Source organism: Drosophila erecta, unplaced genomic scaffold (genome assembly GCF_003286155.1).
Source record: "Drosophila erecta strain 14021-0224.00,06,07 unplaced genomic scaffold, DereRS2 tig00000305-arrow-arrow-pilon, whole genome shotgun sequence".
Lineage (NCBI taxonomy): Eukaryota > Metazoa > Arthropoda > Insecta > Diptera > Drosophilidae > Drosophila > Drosophila erecta.
This window is the reverse complement of record NW_020825220.1, coordinates 1,087,059-1,107,600: the sequence shown is the minus strand read 5'-3', so window position 1 is coordinate 1,107,600 and position 20,542 is coordinate 1,087,059. Positions and strand designations below refer to the sequence as shown.

The 20,542-nt window shown below is 39.4% G+C and overlaps 2 protein-coding genes across 4 annotated transcripts; one reads left to right on the top strand and one right to left on the bottom strand.

Annotated features, from left to right (window-relative positions):
* Window positions 1-4,877: 4,877 nt before the first annotated feature.
* Window positions 4,878-10,563, top strand: LOC26527103 (histone-lysine N-methyltransferase SETD1). Of its 3 annotated transcripts, none has more exons than XM_026983507.1 (6): window positions 4,878-5,198; window positions 5,383-5,642; window positions 5,698-5,947; window positions 6,002-9,564; window positions 9,618-10,251; window positions 10,308-10,563. In XM_026983507.1, the coding sequence occupies exons 2-6, from the start codon at window positions 5,383-5,385 to the stop codon at window positions 10,479-10,481; spliced, it is 4,881 nt and encodes a 1,626-aa protein (XP_026839308.1). In that variant the 5' UTR covers window positions 4,878-5,198; the 3' UTR covers window positions 10,482-10,563. The 3 variants fall into 3 exon arrangements, with proteins under 3 accessions (XP_026839308.1, XP_026839307.1, XP_026839306.1); XM_026983506.1 differs by having other exon boundaries at window positions 5,342-5,642; XM_026983505.1 differs by having other exon boundaries at window positions 4,879-5,642.
* Window positions 10,564-11,004: 441 nt separating this feature from the next.
* On the bottom strand, window positions 11,005-11,832 carry LOC6553926 (mediator of RNA polymerase II transcription subunit 21). Its single transcript, XM_001978732.3, has 3 exons — window positions 11,665-11,832; window positions 11,479-11,541; window positions 11,005-11,422 (listed from the first exon to the last, which is right to left on the bottom strand). Exons 2-3 carry the CDS (start codon window positions 11,518-11,520, stop codon window positions 11,036-11,038), a joined length of 429 nt encoding a protein of 142 aa, XP_001978768.1. The 5' UTR covers window positions 11,521-11,541; window positions 11,665-11,832; the 3' UTR covers window positions 11,005-11,035.
* Window positions 11,833-20,542: the final 8,710 nt, after the last annotated feature.

Here is a 20,542-nt window from a genome sequence, read left to right as displayed (position 1 = left end):
CAAGACCTCTGACGAATATTCTAAAAGGTGAATGTCAAACTTGAACTGACCAACGAGCAGCGAAAATTATTCGAAAAATTAAGAAACATCCTGGAGTCTAGGTATGACATGTTAGCATAACCAGATTTCACCCAGCCATTTGACTTGACCACTAACGCATCTGGAAGCGGCCTAGGGGCTTCCGATCACCATGATTTCTCGAACGTTAAGCGGAACCGAGATTTCAATGGCAACAAATGAACGGGAACTACTAGCAATAGTATGGACACTTCAAAATCTCAGAAATTATTTATATGGCGTAAAGAAGTTAAACATCTTCACCGACCATCAACCACTGACCGGTTCAATGTCAGATAAAAATCCAAATCCCAGGCTCGAAAGGTGGAAAGCGTTTGTTGACGAACATAACGCACAAGTGTTCTACAAAGAAAACCACGTAGCCGACGCTTTGTCGTGGCAAAACATAAATGCATTAGATAATGATGCACACTCCGACATTACTACTATCCACAGCAAGGAGTCATTGACCTACACTGTAGAGTCAACAGAAAAACCGGTAAACTGTTTCAGGAACCAAATAGTGATCGAACAGGCGGATTTCCCGTCTATAAAGTCAATCATCCTTTTTAAATCAAAAACGCGTCACATTGTGCGATTTACGGACCGCACAACATTGCTTCGCTCCCTAAAAGATTTAGTAAAAATTGATCTCGTCTATGCAATCCACTGCGAGCTACCTATACTCGCCTTCATTCAGCATGATTTAATCGTCGCTTTTCTCTCAACGACATTTAGACATTGTAAGAGCTTGGTCATTGATATAACAAACAGTACCAAACAAAGGGAAATTATGACCACGGAACACAATAGAGCCCATAGAGCAGGACAGGAAAACGTAAAACAGGTCCTTCGTGACTACTTTTTCCCCAAAATGGGCCAAAAATCAGAAATCATCGCAAACTGCAGAACGTGTTCCAAAGCAAAATACAATCGTCACCCAGTGCAACAAACCATAGCGGAAACACCAATTCCCGGTTATACTGGGGAAATTATTCACATAGAATATTTTCAACTGATCAAAAGCATTTTCTAACTTGTATCGACAAGTTTTCAAAATTCACTATAGTCCAACCAATCGATTCAAGAGCAATCGTAGATTTCAAAACTCCTATAATACAACTAATAAATCTGTTCCCAAAAAAAAACGTACGCACACGAGACGAAACACACGAAGGACTTCTTCGTTAAGGAGCACATGAGGCGGGTACTTGAGACGGACCTGGGACGAATAGAGACTCTCTTGGTCACACTAAAGGTACGTCACCGACAAGCCCGTAGTCTTAATATTCTAGGGACTACTTTGAAAGCAATAGCGGGGACACCCGACTCTGACGACTGGGACCAGGTGAGGTTTAGACAGGGACAACTAACTGGCTCGGTAAACGAACAGATAGAAATAAACGACAAAAAACAATTGCAATTAAACACACTGACCTCATCCATGAATTCTATTTTAAAATCGGACAGCTTAGACACAGAACATTTGTACGAGACGATTTTGGCAAAAAACCGTGTTGTAATTCAAGAACTTGAAAATTTAATACTTGCAATCACCCTTTTCAAATTAAATGTAATAAGTCCAATAATCCTGAATGACGTTGACGTAAGGGAGATTGAAAGTAAACATCCCACAAACGTTAGCGTATCAGATATTTTAGAGGTAGCTAGCATAAAAACTTTTCAAAATCGAGACCTAAGGTATTTTTTAATTAAATTTCCGAAGCCTTTGTTAACTTGTAGAAAAATAAGAATATTTCCGGTACAGCATGAAAATAAAATCGTAGCGGAAACCTTCGCCGTCAAGGACTGCAATGTATCAGCGGGCACCACCTTCTGCAGGAGATCAAAAGCGTCAACCTGCGCACAACAACTTATCTCTGGCATGGTCGCCTAGCCTGGACACTTGGACCCAGTCACCATGATCGACGATGGAATGCTCATCACCAACGATATAACCATATATATCACCGACGAAAAGGGAATAAGCCAGATAATATCAGGAACTTACCTGGTATCGTATACCAACAAAATTAAAATTATAGGCACCCTTTACGTCAATAATATCGGAACTTCATAGAAGAAAGGCGCAGTTTCAGCCATGGCTCAAGTAAACGTTCTGAGGCAACTAGAGCGCCTTAGTCTGTCATCGATTCACGGAATGAGCGTTAAAAATCTGCAACACATCAACCTCCTTCAATCCCGAATGCCATCTGGATTTTTTGCTCAGTCTCCACCACAGCCTCAATAACCCTGGTCATCATCCTTCTTGTTTACCGTCTGAAAGCCAAACGTCAACAACTATCTAAGACCATAGAATCCGGGGACGACTTCATCTTAAGACAGGGAGGAGTTAACACGAGCAAGTCAGAGGGGTGCAACGACCCGCCGAAATGCCATCCAAGACCGGGTGCGCCAACAATAACATCGTCGACGCAGAGCCAGCCCAGTAATGCATTTCGCTTTAACGAAAACGATGTGCAAGGGTCAGCGTAATGTGAGGCGGGCATGTGCGCACTGAGTGATCGTCGAAGTCGTGAAGTCCGGACGGCGCTGATCAAGCGCTCTGCTGGGTCTGTTGCCTCCAACCGAAGACTTAGCGGCCTTTATAAATTTTATTTGTAGTCAATTCGTAACAGACCAGAATAAAGAGCAGTTGGCTCTAATAAAATAATACAAACCTAACTGGTTTAATTTATACATATATACACGTATAATACATATAGCCCAGTTATGCATTTCGCTTTAGCGAAAACGATGTGCAAGGGTCAGCGTAATGTGAGGCGGGCATGTGCGCACTGAGTGATCGTGGAAGACGTGAAGTCCGGAAGGCGCTGATCAAGCGCTCTGCTGGGTCTGTTGCCTCCAACCGAAGACTTAGCGGCCTTTATACATTTTATTTGTAGTCAATTCGTAACAGACCAGAATAAAGAGCAGTTGGCTTTAATAAAATAATACAAACCTAACTGGTTTATATTATACATATATACACGTATATATAATTACACGTTCATAATATCCGTATGTCAAAAAAATATAATTTTATTTGACCGAAATATTACAATTGTTTTATTGAAGAACACGGACCGATTTGTATTAGGTCTCAAAATAAATTGGGGTATGCTGATTTTCAATTGTGAAGTGCAGGGTTGTATTGGGTATGCTTGTTGTGTGTGTAAATAAGTCGGCATGTACTTAAGTCTAAGGGACTTTTGGATATGACACTATATATATTATATTAAGATCAAGATTATTATTACCGTTCACTACATCGATAGCGTCGACGCCACGGTCAGCGCGTTTCCTAGGCAATGACATGCTGAACTTTCAAATGAAGACTGCCTCATTTCGACACGAAACTCAGAATTTATAGGCTTGCATTAGATCAGCACAACGGACCCTGGCGCCTTAAATCTACGCGACTATGTTCTTTCTTTTTTGTCGCGTCAAAACCATCCGTCGAAGTGGATTTGGATTTGGGATTTAATCAAAAAGGCCCTATAGTTGACGAATTATCACAATATATTGAAGACAAGTTTAATTTAGAGCAAAAAGACCTAGATATTATTTGTTTAAATGGTAATAGGAATATCCAGCACTCACAATATAAGATTGAGCAATATTATGCAAAGAAACATAAAGACCCTTTGGAATATAAATTTGGAGATTTTATAGCTATACATTGAAACAACACCTGGAGTTAAAAAAAAATTCGCACCTAAATTTCGCGGCCCTTACAAAGTAAATATAGTATTTGAAAATGACCGTTATGAAATTATTGATGTAGATGATTGTAAGCTAACGCAATTACAATTTAAGAGTATATTGGAATCAGCGAGAAAGAAACATTGGACAAACGTTGTGCACCAAACATAGCATTATAATTGTAGATCGAGGTCGATCATAAGCCAGTTAGGCCGAATGTAAGCTAAGTGTAAGCTGTGTATAAATATAAATTACTAGGTAACACTAATATCGATAGAATTAATTGTATAATCTTAAAAACAAACGATAGTGTGAGATCGAGGAGTTTAAATCGAAAGCTTGAAAAAGAAACAACGTAAATAAAAAAAAAGGTAAAAAGATTGTTACATTGCCACGCCTACTGTAACGATCAAAACTGCCACGTCAAAATTTTTAATTTTTTTCAATTTATTATTATTTTTTCCAATTTCCACCGATATTTCAGAAGAGCCGAAATTTCTCGTTCGCACTTCCACTAGCTGAGTAACGTGTATGGGATAGTCGGGGAACTTGACTAATTATTTTCTTTCTTGTTCTTATCTATAAATCTTTATAATTTTGTTTAGATTATAAATTATATAAATTAGATATATATGGAAAATTGACGAGTCTGAACGCTTCCAATTCATAAGACTACTAAGTCTAAATCTTCTGATTAAAGAACAGTTTCGCTGCTCACGTCGCTGTCCCAGCAATAGATTTTAGGCTAATTCATTTTGTATCATCAGATTCACGTTGTAAAACAAACTTTAGCAATAAAAACTCAGCTGTATACTAAAATGTATTTTTTATTTTTACTCCCAAGGTCAGTTTTATAAGGGATTACTTATTTATTATTAGTGCTAATATATTTTTATTAAATTTTAATTTTTATTACTGTTCTGGATCCCCTGTTATAATATAACATTGAAAAATTGCTCAACAATGCCTAAACGCAACGCAAAAACATAAAAGATAATTCATATGTATACAAAAAAATCCGTATTCGTTTTCGGACTGTTTACTTATCTTGGCTTAAAACCTAAATCATGAAATGGACGAGACATTTTTTTCGCAACTACACATTGTATCAATAGTCTAAACAGCTTATTATTCAGGAAATCGATTTCACAAGTATCGTCCCTACAAATCGAAAGCCTCGTTTTTTGTGTATTTTTTGCATTGTGATTTGGTATTTCATATATTTGAGAGTTTAATTTATCTTTAAACCAATATAATGACGAAAAAAACAGATTATATGTTCTATAAATAAAAAAAACACGTGAACGATTCCAATTGAACTCATATATTTCGGTGATGATCCCTTTCTAATCCAAACAAAGCGAACATAATTTTGTTGTGATTTTCAGAATATTTTGATATTCTAATATAAGCCCTTTTTTTAATGAGTAAATTTGGTATGTACGATTTTATATTAATGGAGCAATCTACTTCGTACAAATTTGTCAGTTTTATATAGGGTTTTCAAAAGTGGCTCCCTCTTCCTTACACACAAGCGGAACAGTCTATCCAATATTAAACAGTTGCACTTGATTTGTAGACAAGGTAGTTCTTAATTGAACAGAGACTCTTTCGACACAGATGCAGGACATTCGTAATATTACTCTTGTCAATAATTCCGGCACCAACCATGATTCGTCTCTGGCCAACTCCAAAATGCCGCGCAACTTTAAACTGCTAGCTGATCCACAGTTGGTTAAATGTGGCACAAGACTATATCGTTACGATGGTTTAATGCCAGGAGACCCGGCCTATCCAACAATAACACCCAGGGATCCACGGAATCCACTTATTCGCATACGCGCCAGGGCTGTTGAACCACTTATGCTTCCTATTCCGAGGTAACCATTACTTAAATTTAAAAATTTCAGCTAAACACCAAAACCTTACCCATAGGTTTATCATCGATTCGGACTACGTGGGCCAGCCACCTGCAGTTGAAGTTACAATAGTGAACCTAAATGATAACATCGACAAGCAGTTTCTTGCTAGCATGCTGGAGAAATGTGGAACATCTGATGAAATTAATATTTACCATCATCCCATCACAAACAAACACATGGGCATTGCTCGTATTGTGTTTGATAGTACGAAAGGAGCGAGACAATTCGTTGAAAAATACAATCAAAAGTCTGTAATGGGAAAGGTAGGGTGAAGTTTGTCAGCTTTTGTAGTATTGTAATGTATCTATGAATTTTAGATCTTAGATGTGTTTTGCGACCCTTTTGGTGCCAGACTAAAAAAAAATCTTGAGAGCCTTACAAATCCAGTCGCGGCAAAACCATTAATAGGTACGAAAGTAGCGTCGAAATGTACATTTCAGCATGCTTCTTTGGAGGAATCCGAATTCATCAACGATTATCTTGAAAAAAAAGACGAACACGTAAATGATATCTACACCACTTTTAAACCCAATCCTACTGCAGACCGCAGTAGGGATCGAAACTGGAATCGCGACAAGGAACGGGAAAGAGATCGCCATTTTAAGGACCGCAGTCGACACTCGCCAGAGCGAAGTTATGACCGTGATCGTGGAATGCGAGAAAACGTTGGCACTTCAGTAAGAAGTCATCGTAGTTTTTATGGACGCCGTTCTAAAGATATATCCCCAGAAGATTCTCGGGATGTATTGATCACGACAAGAGAAAGAGCTAGAGATTCGGATTCACGGCCTCGCGATTATTGTCGTTCTAGGGAGCGAGAGTCGTTTCGAGATCGTAAAAGATCTCGCGACAAAAGCCGAGATCACCCCAGGGAAAAAAGAGAACATCGTTATAACTTATCTAAGGATCGAGAATATCGCCGAAGAGATCGCGACCGATCTGTTGAAATCGATCGAAGGGATCGCGGAAGTCTTAAGTATTGTAACCGCTATTCATTGCATGAATATATTGAATCTGACGTTAGACGCTCGTCGAATACAATAAGTAGTTACTATTCCGGATCTAGTTTGCCTAGCGCGAGCCATAGCTTCAATAGCTGTTCTCACCCTTCAATCGAAAATATTCAGACATGGTCAGATCATAGAGGTTGGACCGCACCTCAGCCTGATTTTCAGCCTGTACAACCTCCCCCGCCGCCACCAGAAGAGATTGAAAACTGGGATGAAGAGGAACAACATAAAAATAGTATTGCGTCAACTACGCATTATGGCAGCGCTAAACTTCAACCGCAAGTGCCGTCAAACGTGAATTACATGACTAAATTAAAGTCAGTTACACAATCGAATTCCGATCCAGGGAACGTAGATTTAGATACTCGAATAGCATTAATATTTAAAGGAAAAACGTTTGGAAATGCACCACCTTTTCTTCAAATGGATAGTAGCGATTCAGAAACAGATAAAGGCAAACCTGATGTTTTTTCGGATGTTAATTCCGATTCAAACAACTCAGAACACAAAAAAAAGTCATGTGACAAAAATATTAAAGTTCTACATCAGCCAAATGAAGCAAGTGATATATCAAGTGATGAAGAAATAATAGGTAAAAAGGACAAGTCGAAACTCAGTTTAAGTGAAAAAGAATTAAATGATGACAATATGTCTTTATCGAGCTTATCCTCCCATGAGGATCCTATCCAGACTAAGGAAGGTGCAGAGTATAAGAAACCTATTATGCCATCTTACATGTATACCCATTCAAATCAAAATCCTTTTTATTACCATGCAACTGGCTATGGACACTATCTTTCCGGTATCCCGTCGGAATCTACAAGTCGTTTTTTTTCAAATGGCGCCTACATTCAGTCTGATTATTTAAAAGCCGTTGCTTCATTTAATTTTGATTCGTTTTCTAAGCCATACGATTACCATAAAAGTGCTCTATCAGATCAGAATGATGGGATACGCCAAAAAGTAAAAAAAGTAATTGGCTATATTGTCGAGGAGCTAAAACAGATTTTAAAAAGAGATGTTAATAAGCGCATGATTGAGATAACTGCATTTAAAAATTTTGAAAACTGGTGGGACGAACATACATTAAAAGCTCGTTCAAAGCCGCTATCCGAAATAGCAGACTCCGCAGTCACTACACCCTTAAATTTGATTAAAGATACTTCCTATAATGAAAAGAATGCTGATATTAATCTTCTTAATAATTCCCAAAGAGAAGTCGCAGATTTTCAATCCTTCTCCAGTATAGGCTTACGGGCGGCAATGCCCAAGCTGCCATCATTTCGGCGTATAAGAAAACATCCTAGCCCTATACCTACCAAAGGAAATTTTTTGGAAAGAGATTTAAGTGACCAAGAGGAAATGGTGCAACGTTCTGACTCTGAAAAGGAGGATTCTAATGTGGGAATCTCCGAAACTTCACGTTCAAACATTAAGGGACCAGACACTATTCAAGAATCAGACACTAAATCGCGAACATCTGATCTAAATTCAAAAAGAAAGGGCAGTGCTTCAAGTTTTTTTTCATCTTCGTCTTCTTCCGCTTCTAGTGAAGCTGAGTATGAAGCCACCGATTGTATAGAAAAGGTAAGGACTAGTGAGGAAGATAGTCCTGAAGGATATGGCCAAAGAAATCTGAATCAACGAAAAAAAACGATTAGAAACAGAAACTGTACAAGGGATAAAATTAGAAATGTGAAAATTTTTTATTCCGGCTCCGATGAAAACAAGAAAGAGAACGTAACAAGGCGCACAAAAAAAAATAATATTTATTCCGATTCAGATGAAGATAATGATAGAACGTTGTTTCCCACTTTACAAGAAAAAAATATTTCAACTATTCTATCTGATCTCGAAGAAATAAGTAAAGATAGTTGCTTCGGATTGGACGAAAACACGATTGAGCCCACATTTTTATCAAACACTCCAAAAATAAATGAAGAATGTAGGCGTTCTCTTACCCCTGTTCCACCACCGGGGTACAATGAAGAAGAAATTAAAAAAATCGATGAATGTAAACAGAAGTCAGTATTTGAATATGATAGAATTTACAGCGACTCCGAGGAAGAGAAAGAATATCAGGAAAGGAGGAGAAGAAATACTGAGTACATGGCCCAAATTGAACGAGAATTTTTAGAGGAACAAGAGAAGAGAATTGAAAAGTCTTTGGATAAAAGCCTACAGTCCCCAAATACCATAATAAAAAGCAGAAGGTCTTCAAGAAATAAAAATGACGAAAGTCCATGTAAAGTTGACACTACTCCAGTCAATGTAATAAATACTGAAAAAGATCTAAACGAATTTGGCGATCATGAAGAGTGTGATGTTGTCCCAAACGGTTGTAACAAAATGTATTCCAATTCAAAACGTAAAACCAAAGGAACTCAATCGCCAGTTTATTCTGACGGCAGTTCCAGTCAAGCGTCGCAGGCGAGTCAGGTTGCGCTAGAGCATTGTTATTCGTTGCCGCCCCATGCACAATCAGTTTCCTTGTGCGATTTTCCATCTGGTCAGTTAAATGAGACTAAAAACATTTTAAAACGAAAACCAGAGAACATTGCAATTGTTAACCAAATGACGAGGACAGGTCCAGGTAGACCTCGCAAGGATCCAAGTCGTACTCAAAAGAAAAAGAAAGATTCGGTCCCCAGGATGTCAAATGTAAAGAGTAAAATGGCACCAAACAGAGATGCGTTGGCCGAATTGGCACGAAGAACTGCAAATTTTGTTCCGTGTGATATGTATAAAACTCGTGATCAGAATGAAGAAATGGTTATTTTGTACACTTTTTTGACGAAAGGCATTGATGCAGAAGATATCAACTTTATAAAAATGAGTTACTTAGACCATTTGCATAAGGAGCCGTATGCGTGAGTATAATTAGTTTTTATATATTTTTATTTTATTGGCATTTGTTTTCCAGTATGTTTTTAAATAATACTCACTGGGTGGATCACTGCACAACTGACCGAGCTTTTTGGCCACCACCACCAAAAAAACGAAGAAAAGATGATGAACTGATGCGCCATAAGACTGGGTGTGCGCGAACTGAAGGATTTTACAAATTAGATGTTCGAGAAAAGGCTAAGCACAAGTACCATCATGCTAAAGCCAATACAGAAGATTCCATTAATGAAGATCGGAGCGATGAACCTACAGCACTTACAAACCACCATCACAATAAATTAATTTCCAAAATGCAAGGAATTTCCCGCGAAGCTCGGTCAAACCAACGAAGGCTCTTGACAGCCTTTGGTTCTATGGGTGAATCTGAGCTCTTAAAATTTAATCAGCTGAAGTTTCGAAAGAAACAGCTTAAATTTGCAAAATCTGCGATACATGATTGGGGATTATTCGCAATGGAGCCCATAGCTGCAGATGAAATGGTTATTGAATACGTTGGTCAGATGATTCGACCTGTAGTTGCGGATTTAAGAGAAACAAAGTACGAAGCGATTGGAATTGGTAGTTCATATTTGTTCCGAATCGACATGGAAACTATAATCGATGCAACTAAATGTGGAAACTTAGCTCGATTTATAAATCACAGTTGCAATGTAAGTATAGCTGGCTTTTCTGACATGTATTATCAACATACAATTTTGTTTTTCAGCCGAATTGCTACGCTAAGGTTATAACTATTGAATCTGAAAAGAAGATAGTTATATATTCAAAGCAACCCATTGGTATCAACGAGGAAATAACGTACGACTATAAATTTCCATTGGAAGAAGAAAAAATACCGTGCCTATGCGGCGCCCAAGGATGTCGAGGCACACTTAACTAATACTTATTTACAACTATGAATGAAATATTTTAGAGCACTTACATACATTTAATTTGTTTATAAAATCCAAAGTGGGGTATATGTAAGTATATATAGTGTTTTTAAAGCTTACTGAATAGTTTTGTTCAACTAAAACAATTAATTTTAATTTAACCTAAATCATTGCTTCAATAAATATAACAAAGTCGCAAGATATTACATTATTGCAGCAAAATAAAAATGTGAAGTTCTTGTTATATCCATTAAAACAAGCTAAGCCTAATTATAGCTATCTGAAACCGCGTATATTTAAATAGAAGAATGTAGTGTACACGAAGAAAGATTTTCTGACGACCCCCAACATGACGGCGCGAAAGACTCATTTAAATCAACGAGGTCAGAGGTGCTGTTCAAAATGGTTTAGGAATTAAGTGAAATATAGATTTTTTAAACTTTTCTTATAAAAGTAATATGTATATAATTTAAACTGTACATACATAACAAAAATGCAATAAACTCATTATCTATAAATTTTAAAAAATAATTATTCCTTTATATAAAAAATTGGTTTGCTGCTATTGCAAATCATGTTTAAGTGTTATTTGCATATCTAATTGAGCCTGAGCAATGCTTTCCAAAGCATACTGCATTTTTTCTAGCAAAAGTTCGCCTTTTTGCACTACTTCCTCAAGGTCTCTTGCAGTTTGTTGGTTTTCAATCTCGAGTCTCTTGAGACTGGAATTTTGAAGTTCAATAGAGCTGTCTTCATTTGGAAGAGACTCAATTAAAGTGTCGATGTCTTTAGCACATCGTGCAATTAACTGTGCAAATAGTTGGGCATAGTCTTCTTGCGGCTGACACGAGTTTGGCGTTTGGGGTCCGATACGTTCAAAATTAACAAATTTACTCGGAAAAGATGTTTGTTGAATTACACCAATGGCATTGCAGAAGTTTTCTGCTTGCTGCAATGATTATTTTTTTTACTTAATTGCAGGTATTTTTTAATGCGAAGTATTACCTGATTAACGGTGTCTTGCAATTGTGTAAGCCGGTCAGCCATGTTAGTATCCAATTAACAATTCTGGGAATACATAAAAGAAAAGTCAAAGATAAGGAATCACATTAAATTCTTGTTTACCCGATGAAAGTGATAGACGAATTTTAAATATTACTATTAATACAATTATACCGTAATGTCACTTACTTTTACAATCAATGACGGGATGGTGCTATAAAAAATATCAACACATCCTTTTATAATCTTATTCATGGATAAAGCGCAAAGCCTTGACCGTCTCAATATTTTTCGCTTAAAAGTAGAAAGGCTCTTAATATGATTTCCACACTGGTGCGGGACTATCAATGAGACAAAGACTTTCTGTTCACACTGTGTCATAAAAATGCCTTGATTCCAAAGATATTAAGGGCACATTTTTGCTCATCATCATGACGTAATACAAGCCCATTTGGATTAATAAGCAAACATCCAATCCCTGACTTGCTATATTTATTATAACTTCTAGTTCTGTTTATTCTGTTGGAATTTCTTTTAACAAATTAAATTTGACAAATACAAATATTTCAAATACAAATATTTCCTTTCTTATGCACTGACGGGAACAGTGGAATTTTCAATATTAATATGATAGTTGCTCTCGTCTAACGCCATGTGTCATATTGATCAATATCATCATACCGGCAGAGCCGTATTGCCAGAAGGTGAAGAAGGTATTTTAAACGAAATGAAATCAGTGACAACAGCCATGTCCGTTTCTACACAAATTATTCTGTAAATTATTGAACAAAAATTCAGTAATTTTCTGCTGAATTTACTGCTACCGTACTTTGAAGCGTTGCGTTGTTTGTTGCTTTGTCGTCGCACCTTACATACGGCTTGCGTTGATGTGCCAAAAGAGGCTATAAAATTACCTAATAACATGCCAAATCTACTCTGGCATTGTGTAGTAGTTACGTAATGCGAACGAGAAATTTGGAATCTGCATGTCTAATCTCAGCTTTTTAGTTTATATAGCTTCTGAGTTCAAGGTTCATATTGTCGGCAGCAGCTCTCTTGACAAGTTTATTGACTTTCAATCTTTATTATTTTTGATCGATTGCCAGTTGTGATCAATGAAGATCGTTGATTTTGAAAGATAGCGGTCAGTTACAGCTCCATTAGAGCCTTTCATACATGTAAAAAACTACTCGATAGAATCGGATTTTGGAAAACTAAAGGCACCATTTGTTTTTTTTTAATGTCTTCAAAATACGCTAAAAGTTTTTGAAAATATTTTAAAAAATAATAAAAAAACAACAATGTTTTGTAGATAAACACAATAAAAGGAGCGATTTCTCATTATGGTTTCACTCAAATAATGAATGTTGTGTATAAAATTGATCTTTTATAAGTTTTACTTATTAAGCATTGCAAGCATTCTATATCATAAATGAAAAAATTAGTAATAATTCCTACATGTTAAAAAATATTTAAATAATTGACGACTGAAAATGAGTATAATACTTAGTAAAAAATATATAATATAATTAATAAAAAAAGGAGCAAAATATATCGAAAAGCAAAAATAATAAGCAATATACACTTTTTAAATAATATTTTGTTAGATATGTATATTACAACGAAATTGAACAAAACATTAATCAAATTCGCTTCTTAGATCAAAATTGATTTCAGGCCGAAAATCGTCTTCTAGCACAAGAACGCACACATACACACTTTCTTGCTTACTGCTTTCACTCCCACAAGCAAGTAAATTCTATTTTTCGATTTTTTGCTCTCAATTTTACGTGAGCGGGGAGACAACAATTATTGCCGCCACCAAAACAGTGGCTGCTCGATGTTTGCATATTGCATTTGCATAATTTGAGGCGGATATTTAAGGGTGACTTGCAATCCCTTGACGATGTAAATATGGTGAAATTTATCAACTTTAAAATTTGATATCTTGTTCTTGAAGAAGAGACATAACGGACGTTCACTCCCAGAAAGACCCCAAAAAAACCTCCTCGAATTACCGCTTCATTTCCAAAAACAATTTTAACGGTCAGCTTCGAATGGATAGAACAGCTTTATTCTCAATGCCATCTACCATGTATGGCTTTTATAAGCATTAGAGTTTCATCAACATTAAATGCTACAATCTTCTGCGCTAAATTGCAGCGAGCTTAGCTCTTCTACTGGAATAGCGGTCTAGTTACGTCGTGGCCGAGATTGCATATAATGTATGTTTTTTTTTTTTAATGAACACAGAAGAGTCTTCTCCGTTTGGTATCCGTTTAAAATCAAGTGAAGTGTATTTTCAAAAATTCTTAGCATGTAGTGTCCCTTACTCGTCACTTTGGCAGAATGCCGCTTCCATTTCCTGGTCAGTCGGTACTTCTCTAGAATCCTGAGTTAGCGGTTTGTTGTTTTGGCTTCGAATGTTCCAGGTTGAACATTCCCAGAACACAGTACACTCTACACAGTAGAGGTACGACCGATAACTTCTTCAAAATTATAAATCTAAAAATAGAATTAACTTGGTATGAGTTAAAACAGTTACCCTTCAGTACCAATCCCTAAGGAATCCGAGGGAATTTTCCATGCAAAGCGGAGAGAAATTTCCATACAACAGGCGTTTGTGGCGACGAATTCGAAGTTGCCGAGAAAAACATCGGGAATAGCCTAAGGAATATTTGAGGACCTCCTGGGAAATATAAAAGAAAGTTATACAAAAAAATTCTATATATAATTTTAATTTAGTTTTTATTTATTCTTTAGTTCGCCATTTCAAAAGGCCCACTGTACTACGTATTAGCATAGTTTGAGGTAGAAGAAAGATTAATATTGTCTTCTCTCTCCTACTTATAAGCTAGCATTAAGCAATAAGAATGTAGATACATTCACACGCTCCACAACCAGCAGAAGCAGTGGAGGAAATGGATGGAGCTGCGTCTTTGGTTAAACAGCGTGAGCCACAACGTAGAGACATGCAAGCGATCCCGTTTGACGCGCAGTCAATGGCGTCAGAAACCACGGATGATCTCGATTTTAATCAGTTATCACTGGTGGATGCAGAATAAGCCACCCTCCAAACGTTTTGAGAAGAGATAGATGCAAACATGGCCGTATGGCAGAGGATTTAAACGGAAATTCCCGAAGCGAACAAGAACAAGTCTTTGCGAGTTCGCCAAAGCCATGACGTCATCGAAAATAACATTGAAAACTCTTGCAATGTTAACATGTGCGCTAGCAGCAGCGCATTCCGGAGTCAAGCGATCAGCCGTGCGCGCAGTTGGGGTCAAAATGTCCAAAGGAGAGCTAAGAAGCGCATTCCAAAGACGTGAATAGCGTTCAGGTGAGAAATTGGCCGCCTATTTAGAGGACAAGGTGATGCTGGCCAACGACATCAACATCGATCTGGAGGAGCTCCTGGAAAACATTAAAGAAGGAATTTCAGCACCAGCGCTGCGTAACCAGGTTCGCATACAGTGCTTCTCCGAGCCAATGCAGATTTTGCGGGCTCGGAAGTCCGTCTGCCAAAGCACAACACAAGGAGGAGTTCACCAAGGCGCTTTACTGGAGTAGGTGCAACCAATAAGGATTTGCGTTGTGCCTATTGCAATTCCAAAGGGCATTTCGCCAAGGAGTGCCTCAGGCCAAAGAGGGATCCCGGATCCTGATATGCCTGTGGGACGTTTGGACACTTCGTCGGACAGTTCCCGGAGCGCAGGAGCGCGAATATCAACAATTATGTAAGACATGTTAAGTTGGCGAAATTTAGCAGTGAAGTTAATTTAGAAACCGCTAAAAACTTTTTCGGGCTGAGTAAAAGCCAACTGATATTTGGATAATTCTAATGTTATATTATAAAATAAAGAATAAAATGTAATATTTATTTAAACGTGGTCCCAAACGGTTCTATGAGTCATAATGTAGTCTTTGGACGAAATTTTATGGAAGCGTGCCAGTTGAAACTGGATCCAGATGCTTTGGGAAGTGTTACGGTTAGCCCATTAGATATTGAAAGAGATAGAAAAGCAAATAGTGAAAGAGTCAGTTCTTCTGATGGCGAAACGGTTAGTGAACCAGCTAGTGAAGCAGTAATTCCTCTAGGTAGCGTAACAACGGATTCCGCAATTAATTAGAAATTTTATGCTGCAGTTACGCCCAGTTATGAGCATTGATTGTATCGGGCCACGCATCCGGAAGCATTAGACAAGACCAATTGTAATAGTTAAGATCAACGTAAATTAATCATTGTTCTCCTCTTTCTCATTTAGTTGCGTATTTATCTAAGCAAACGTTTGTCTACATTCTTATCTTTACGCTCATCTTTGTACAGAGCACTCGTAAAGACAAACTTTCTCATTTTTAATATCAGTCGATTACATACGCCGACTGCAAACAAACGTTTTTAAGCGCTTATTTGGCCCTTTCGCTGTCAAATATAATTTGAATAATAAGGGGCTAATGAAAAAGGTCATTGGCTAAACAGATTTCGTAGACCAAATAACCAAGCTTTAAATTGTCTATTAAAAGAGATTATATAATGCAATTACTTAAATGTATAAAAGCCTGCCGAACCTTTAGCCAAATGTGTTTCGAAACGTCAAAACCATTTAGCTGCGTCCAAAGAAAATTTAAAAAAATTGCTGGATGAGGGACAATCTAGCGAATCAGAATATGCTTCACCAATCGTTTTTGGCAAAAAGAAAACAGGAGACTATGCATAGACTTTTGAAAAATAAACAACGTGTTAATTAAAAGGACTTATCCGATACTGCTTATCGATTATTTTAGACAAGCTAGTTAAGGACCCTGAGGAACATTTAAAAACCTTAAAGGAAGTGTTTCTCAGATTAGCTCAAAACAAATTAGAATCAAGGATGGATAAATGTGAGTTCCTCCAGACAAATATTAAGTATTTAGGATTCATTATAAAGAAAGGCATTAGGGCTGATGATAAAGGGTTAGATGCCATACAACATTTTTCAGTTCCAGACAAGATACAACCGTTTAAAGTTTTCTGGGTTTATGCTTAAACTTCCGTAGATTCATAAAAGATTTTTCTACATTGGCGATACCATTATGTAATCTATTGAGAAAAGACGAAAAATTAAAATTTGGAGAATAGGAAATTAACTGTTTTTCAACACTTAGGGAAAAGTTAGTGCATGCACCGGTTTTAGCCATTTATAATATCAAAGACGAAATAGGGCTGCACTGTGATGCAAGCGCTCTTGGTTTCGGTATGGTTTTATGCCAAAAAAAAAGAGGATGCAAGATTACACCCCATATTTTATTTTTCGAAGCGAACAACCGTCGCGGAAGCAAAATATCACAGTTTTGAAATGGAAACAATGGTAATAGAAGACTTAGAATATATTTTTATGGAAAACGCTTTAAAATTTTACTGATTGTTTCTCTTACTTCAACGCTTAATAAGGTTGAAATTAATTCGCGAATAGCTAGATGGGCGAGAAGGTAAAAGTTGTATTTATACGTTGATAGCATGTTGATAGCATGTTAGTAGGTGCGCGAATATTTTGATAGTAGAATCGAATACGTTTGAAGATAATTTAGTAATCTGCCAAGCCAAGGATCAAAAAATTCAAGAAATTAAAATGGCAGACTATTATTTTATATTCCCACAGGCATGGAAGATCATTTTCTATGAAAGACTTTTTATGAACTTACAGCAAGCTTAAATGCATCACTTCAGATAGATGAAATTGTTTTACATCCAAGAAGTTTGATGATCTTATTAAAAAATACACAACACCGCAGTATCAAGCAAACTCCATGCAAAGAGCTTTTTGGTTAAGAGCATATCATACGCTCCCCAAGGAACGAGGAGTCCACTATAATCTCCATGAAGCCTTCCCGGTCGCGGTCGAATCGCCGGCAATTAAAAATAATGTGCTCGGCGGTTTCCTCGACGCCGCCTTCTGGGCAGTTGCGGTCGTGACCAAACCTGGCTAGGTAACTCCTAAAGCACCCATGACCGCTTAGGATCTGGTTCAGCCAGAAATTTACTTTGCCATGACGTCTTTGGATCCATCTGGTCACATCCGGGATTATCCTATAGGTCCATCGCCCCTACGTCGACTGCTGCCACCGTTTCTGCCACCTTTCCAAGCTTTTAGCTCTTGCGTTGGCTTTTATGGCTCGCCTTTGAGCAGTGCTGCACTCTCCTCCGATCTGTTTTACTTCGTCGTAGATCTCTTTCGCCTCTACCGCCAAGAAGTCTATTGGAATGGTCCCAGCTATAGCTTGTGCTGCGTCGTCTGATATTGTCCGAGAAGCGGAGCACACTCTCAGGGCACACAGCCTGTGCGTCGCTTCCAGGCCCCTAGTGTATGACCGTTTTTTGATGGCTTCGACCCATAAAAAAAAGTGCTTTCGCCCAGCAGACAGACTGTAGCAGTAGCCTGCTAGAGCTAGAACCCTAGCGACGCTCGCCGCCTTCCGATTTATCTCCGCCAGGTGTTCTTTAAACGACAGCTTGGTGTCTAGCATAACTCCTAAGAATCTGATTGCTCTTGCCGACGTGATGGTGACGCCTCCGATTTGGATGGTGACTGTCTCAACCTGCTTACGGCTGGATATCGGTACGGCCTCCGTTGTGTGGTCTGCATCATCCAGGCCGACCGATGAGAGCCACTCCACTATGGTGCAAATAGATGCATTGCCAAGGCCCTCGGCTTCTCGAACGGTTTTTGCCACTACTACTATGACAATATCGTCGGCGAAACCGATCACCTTGGTTCTTCCGGACAGTGGCAACCTCACCACCCCATCGTACATTGCATTCCACAGCAGTGGCCCGAGTACTGAGCCTGGTGGGACTCCGCAGGTGTTCACGTGTCCCTCCGTCTGTGTCGTAGGCTAGTCCTTGTTCGCTGAAGTAGGACTTAAGGATGCCCACCAATGCATCCGGTACGCCTAGATTCCATAAAGCTTCTATGGTGACGTCCCATTTTACCGAGTTGAATGCATTTCGGATGCCTCCTTGCCACCTAGTCCCTTGCACTGCCTTCGATGCGATCTCCTTCACCGTAGCGATCGCATCCACGGCATTCCTAAAGCCAAACTGCATTGGCGAGAGGTCCACTACAGCGGAGATGGCTACGTGCAGTCTATTGCTAATGCAGCGCTCGAAAGCCTTGCCTAAGTGGTTAATCAGGCATATCGTCCTGTATAAAAATTTACTCTCGGGAAGCTTGTTTGGCTTGGAAAGCAGTACCAGCTTCTGTCTTTTCCAGCGCTTCGGGAAAATGCCTTGCGTGAGGCACTGGTTAAAAACATTTGCGAATGCTTCCGCGTGCTCGTTCATGCCTAGCTTGACAGCGATGTCTGGGATTCCATCTGGACCTGGCGCCTTTCCCGACGGCATATCACTGGCTACCTTGCGAATTTCATCCGGTAGAAATATTAATTCTTCTTCGCAGCTTGCGGAGCCAAGGGCACTACTGGGAACAGATGTTCCACGATCGCCGTCATCTGGGAGGCGTCCCGGCTTTCAGGGGTTTCGCATGACTAATCTTTTTGATGACTATCTTGCATGCTGATCCCCATGGGTCCTGCTCGGCTGAAATGTATTGTTCCAGGAAGCATCCCCTTTTTGAATGCTTGATGAGTCTTTCTGGGGTCCGTCGGTTTTCCGCGTATTCTTGCCTCAGGAACTCTTTGTTGGAGAGGCCTTGCTCCCTTTGCTGACGACGTCTTGCCCGTAGGCAATTTCTGCGTGCCTCCGCGATTTCCTCAGTCCACCAATAGACTGGCTCCCGATGACGGTGATGGCTACTCGACACCTGCATGCTGGCTCTACATGCCGTCTCAACTGCTGCGTTTGCACCGATGCCAGGATTTCCAAGTTCTCTCAGGAACGTGTCTCGCTGGAGTGTCTTTTGGTTGAAGTGTCTTTGCGTTGGTGTGGCTGTGGTCTGTCTTCTGCTGATGATGTCGCAGATTATCGCCTTGTCACTAGACGTGTATACATCGCTAGGGGACCATTGTGCGCCCTTGAATAGCGGACTACTGCAAAAAGTGATGTCAACTACCGACCCGGCTCCAGCTCTGCTGAAGGTGTATCCCGATCCGATCCCGTATTTAGGAGAGCTACTTCCAGCGACGCGAAAGCTTCTTGGAGGGTTCGCACTGTTGCATTCGTGTGAACTGAACAGGTCCCGCTCTCTTCTTGCGTCGTTAGCCAGGTCATCTAGGATTGCTGGAAACTCCTGAAGGGTAAGGTGGTATGTAACAGCTGTACAGGCACAGGTCGCCAACCATCTCCCGAACAAAGAATGAGCCGATGTGCAGGCTCCTTGGTCGGCCTACCCCGTTGGTTAGGATCGCGGCGCTCCTTGTCTCGTCCAGTATGTAATCCATCCCCGGGTTTTTTTATATCGTTGATGTTAATTTGGATTATCTTTACTTTCTCGGTGGCTTAGTGGTCATAGGAAATCTTCTACTGCCCGCAATGTGCTTTGCAGCTAGCTATATTATGCCCGGTTTGTCCGCACTTGAGACAGCAGTCGCTGCGATTGCAGGGCTCCAGGCACTTGAAGCACCTAGGTCTTGAATCGCTCTCTTTGACTCTGCAGACTGTCCATCCCGCCTTCACCTTTCTCTTGACCAGAACCGCTTTCGCCTCGCTACACGGCAGGCTTATTGTTGCTTCTTCCCTGAAGAAGTGAACTTGGGTCAATATTGAACTAATCCACCAACGCCTTTGAAAGGTCCTCTGCCAAGTCCCTAATCGAAAGGAACTGCATCCTCGAGTCCTTTGACAGCACTCGCACAGCAGCAACTCCATCCAGCACTGTTCCAGATCGCTCTTTATCAGCGATGCACTTCTGTCCCCATCACTGTTGAGCGCGAGCAAAAGCTTGTCGCTCGCTGTGCAGCGAACCTTGTGAACTCTCTTTCCCTGCTTCTGGAGTTGTCCGTCGCTTTGCCTCATCGACCTTTGGTCATGACCCTTTGGATCTTTCCTTTCGCTTCCACTATCAATGCGTCGGGTCTGCGCGACAAATAGTACTGTGGCACATATGTACTATGTGTCTGTGTGTGTATGTAT

What these genes read in the sequence shown, in the direction of transcription:
- LOC26527103 (XM_026983507.1), top strand. Translation starts at nt 5,383, where the DNA reads ATGCAGGACATTCGTAATATTACTCTTGTCAATAATTCCGGCACCAAC. An exon ending in TTGCATAAGGAGCCGTATGC is followed by an intron (nt 9,565 to 9,617) that starts GTGAGTATAATT and finishes TTTGTTTTCCAG; the next exon opens with TATGTTTTTAAATAATACTC. An exon ending in TTATAAATCACAGTTGCAAT is followed by an intron (nt 10,252 to 10,307) that starts GTAAGTATAGCT and finishes TTTGTTTTTCAG; the next exon opens with CCGAATTGCTACGCTAAGGT.
- LOC6553926 (XM_001978732.3), bottom strand. Translation starts at nt 11,520, where the DNA reads ATGGCTGACCGGCTTACACAATTGCAAGACACCGTTAATCAG. An exon ending in TGCAAGACACCGTTAATCAG is followed by an intron (nt 11,423 to 11,478) that starts GTAATACTTCGC and finishes TAATCATTGCAG; the next exon opens with CAAGCAGAAAACTTCTGCAA.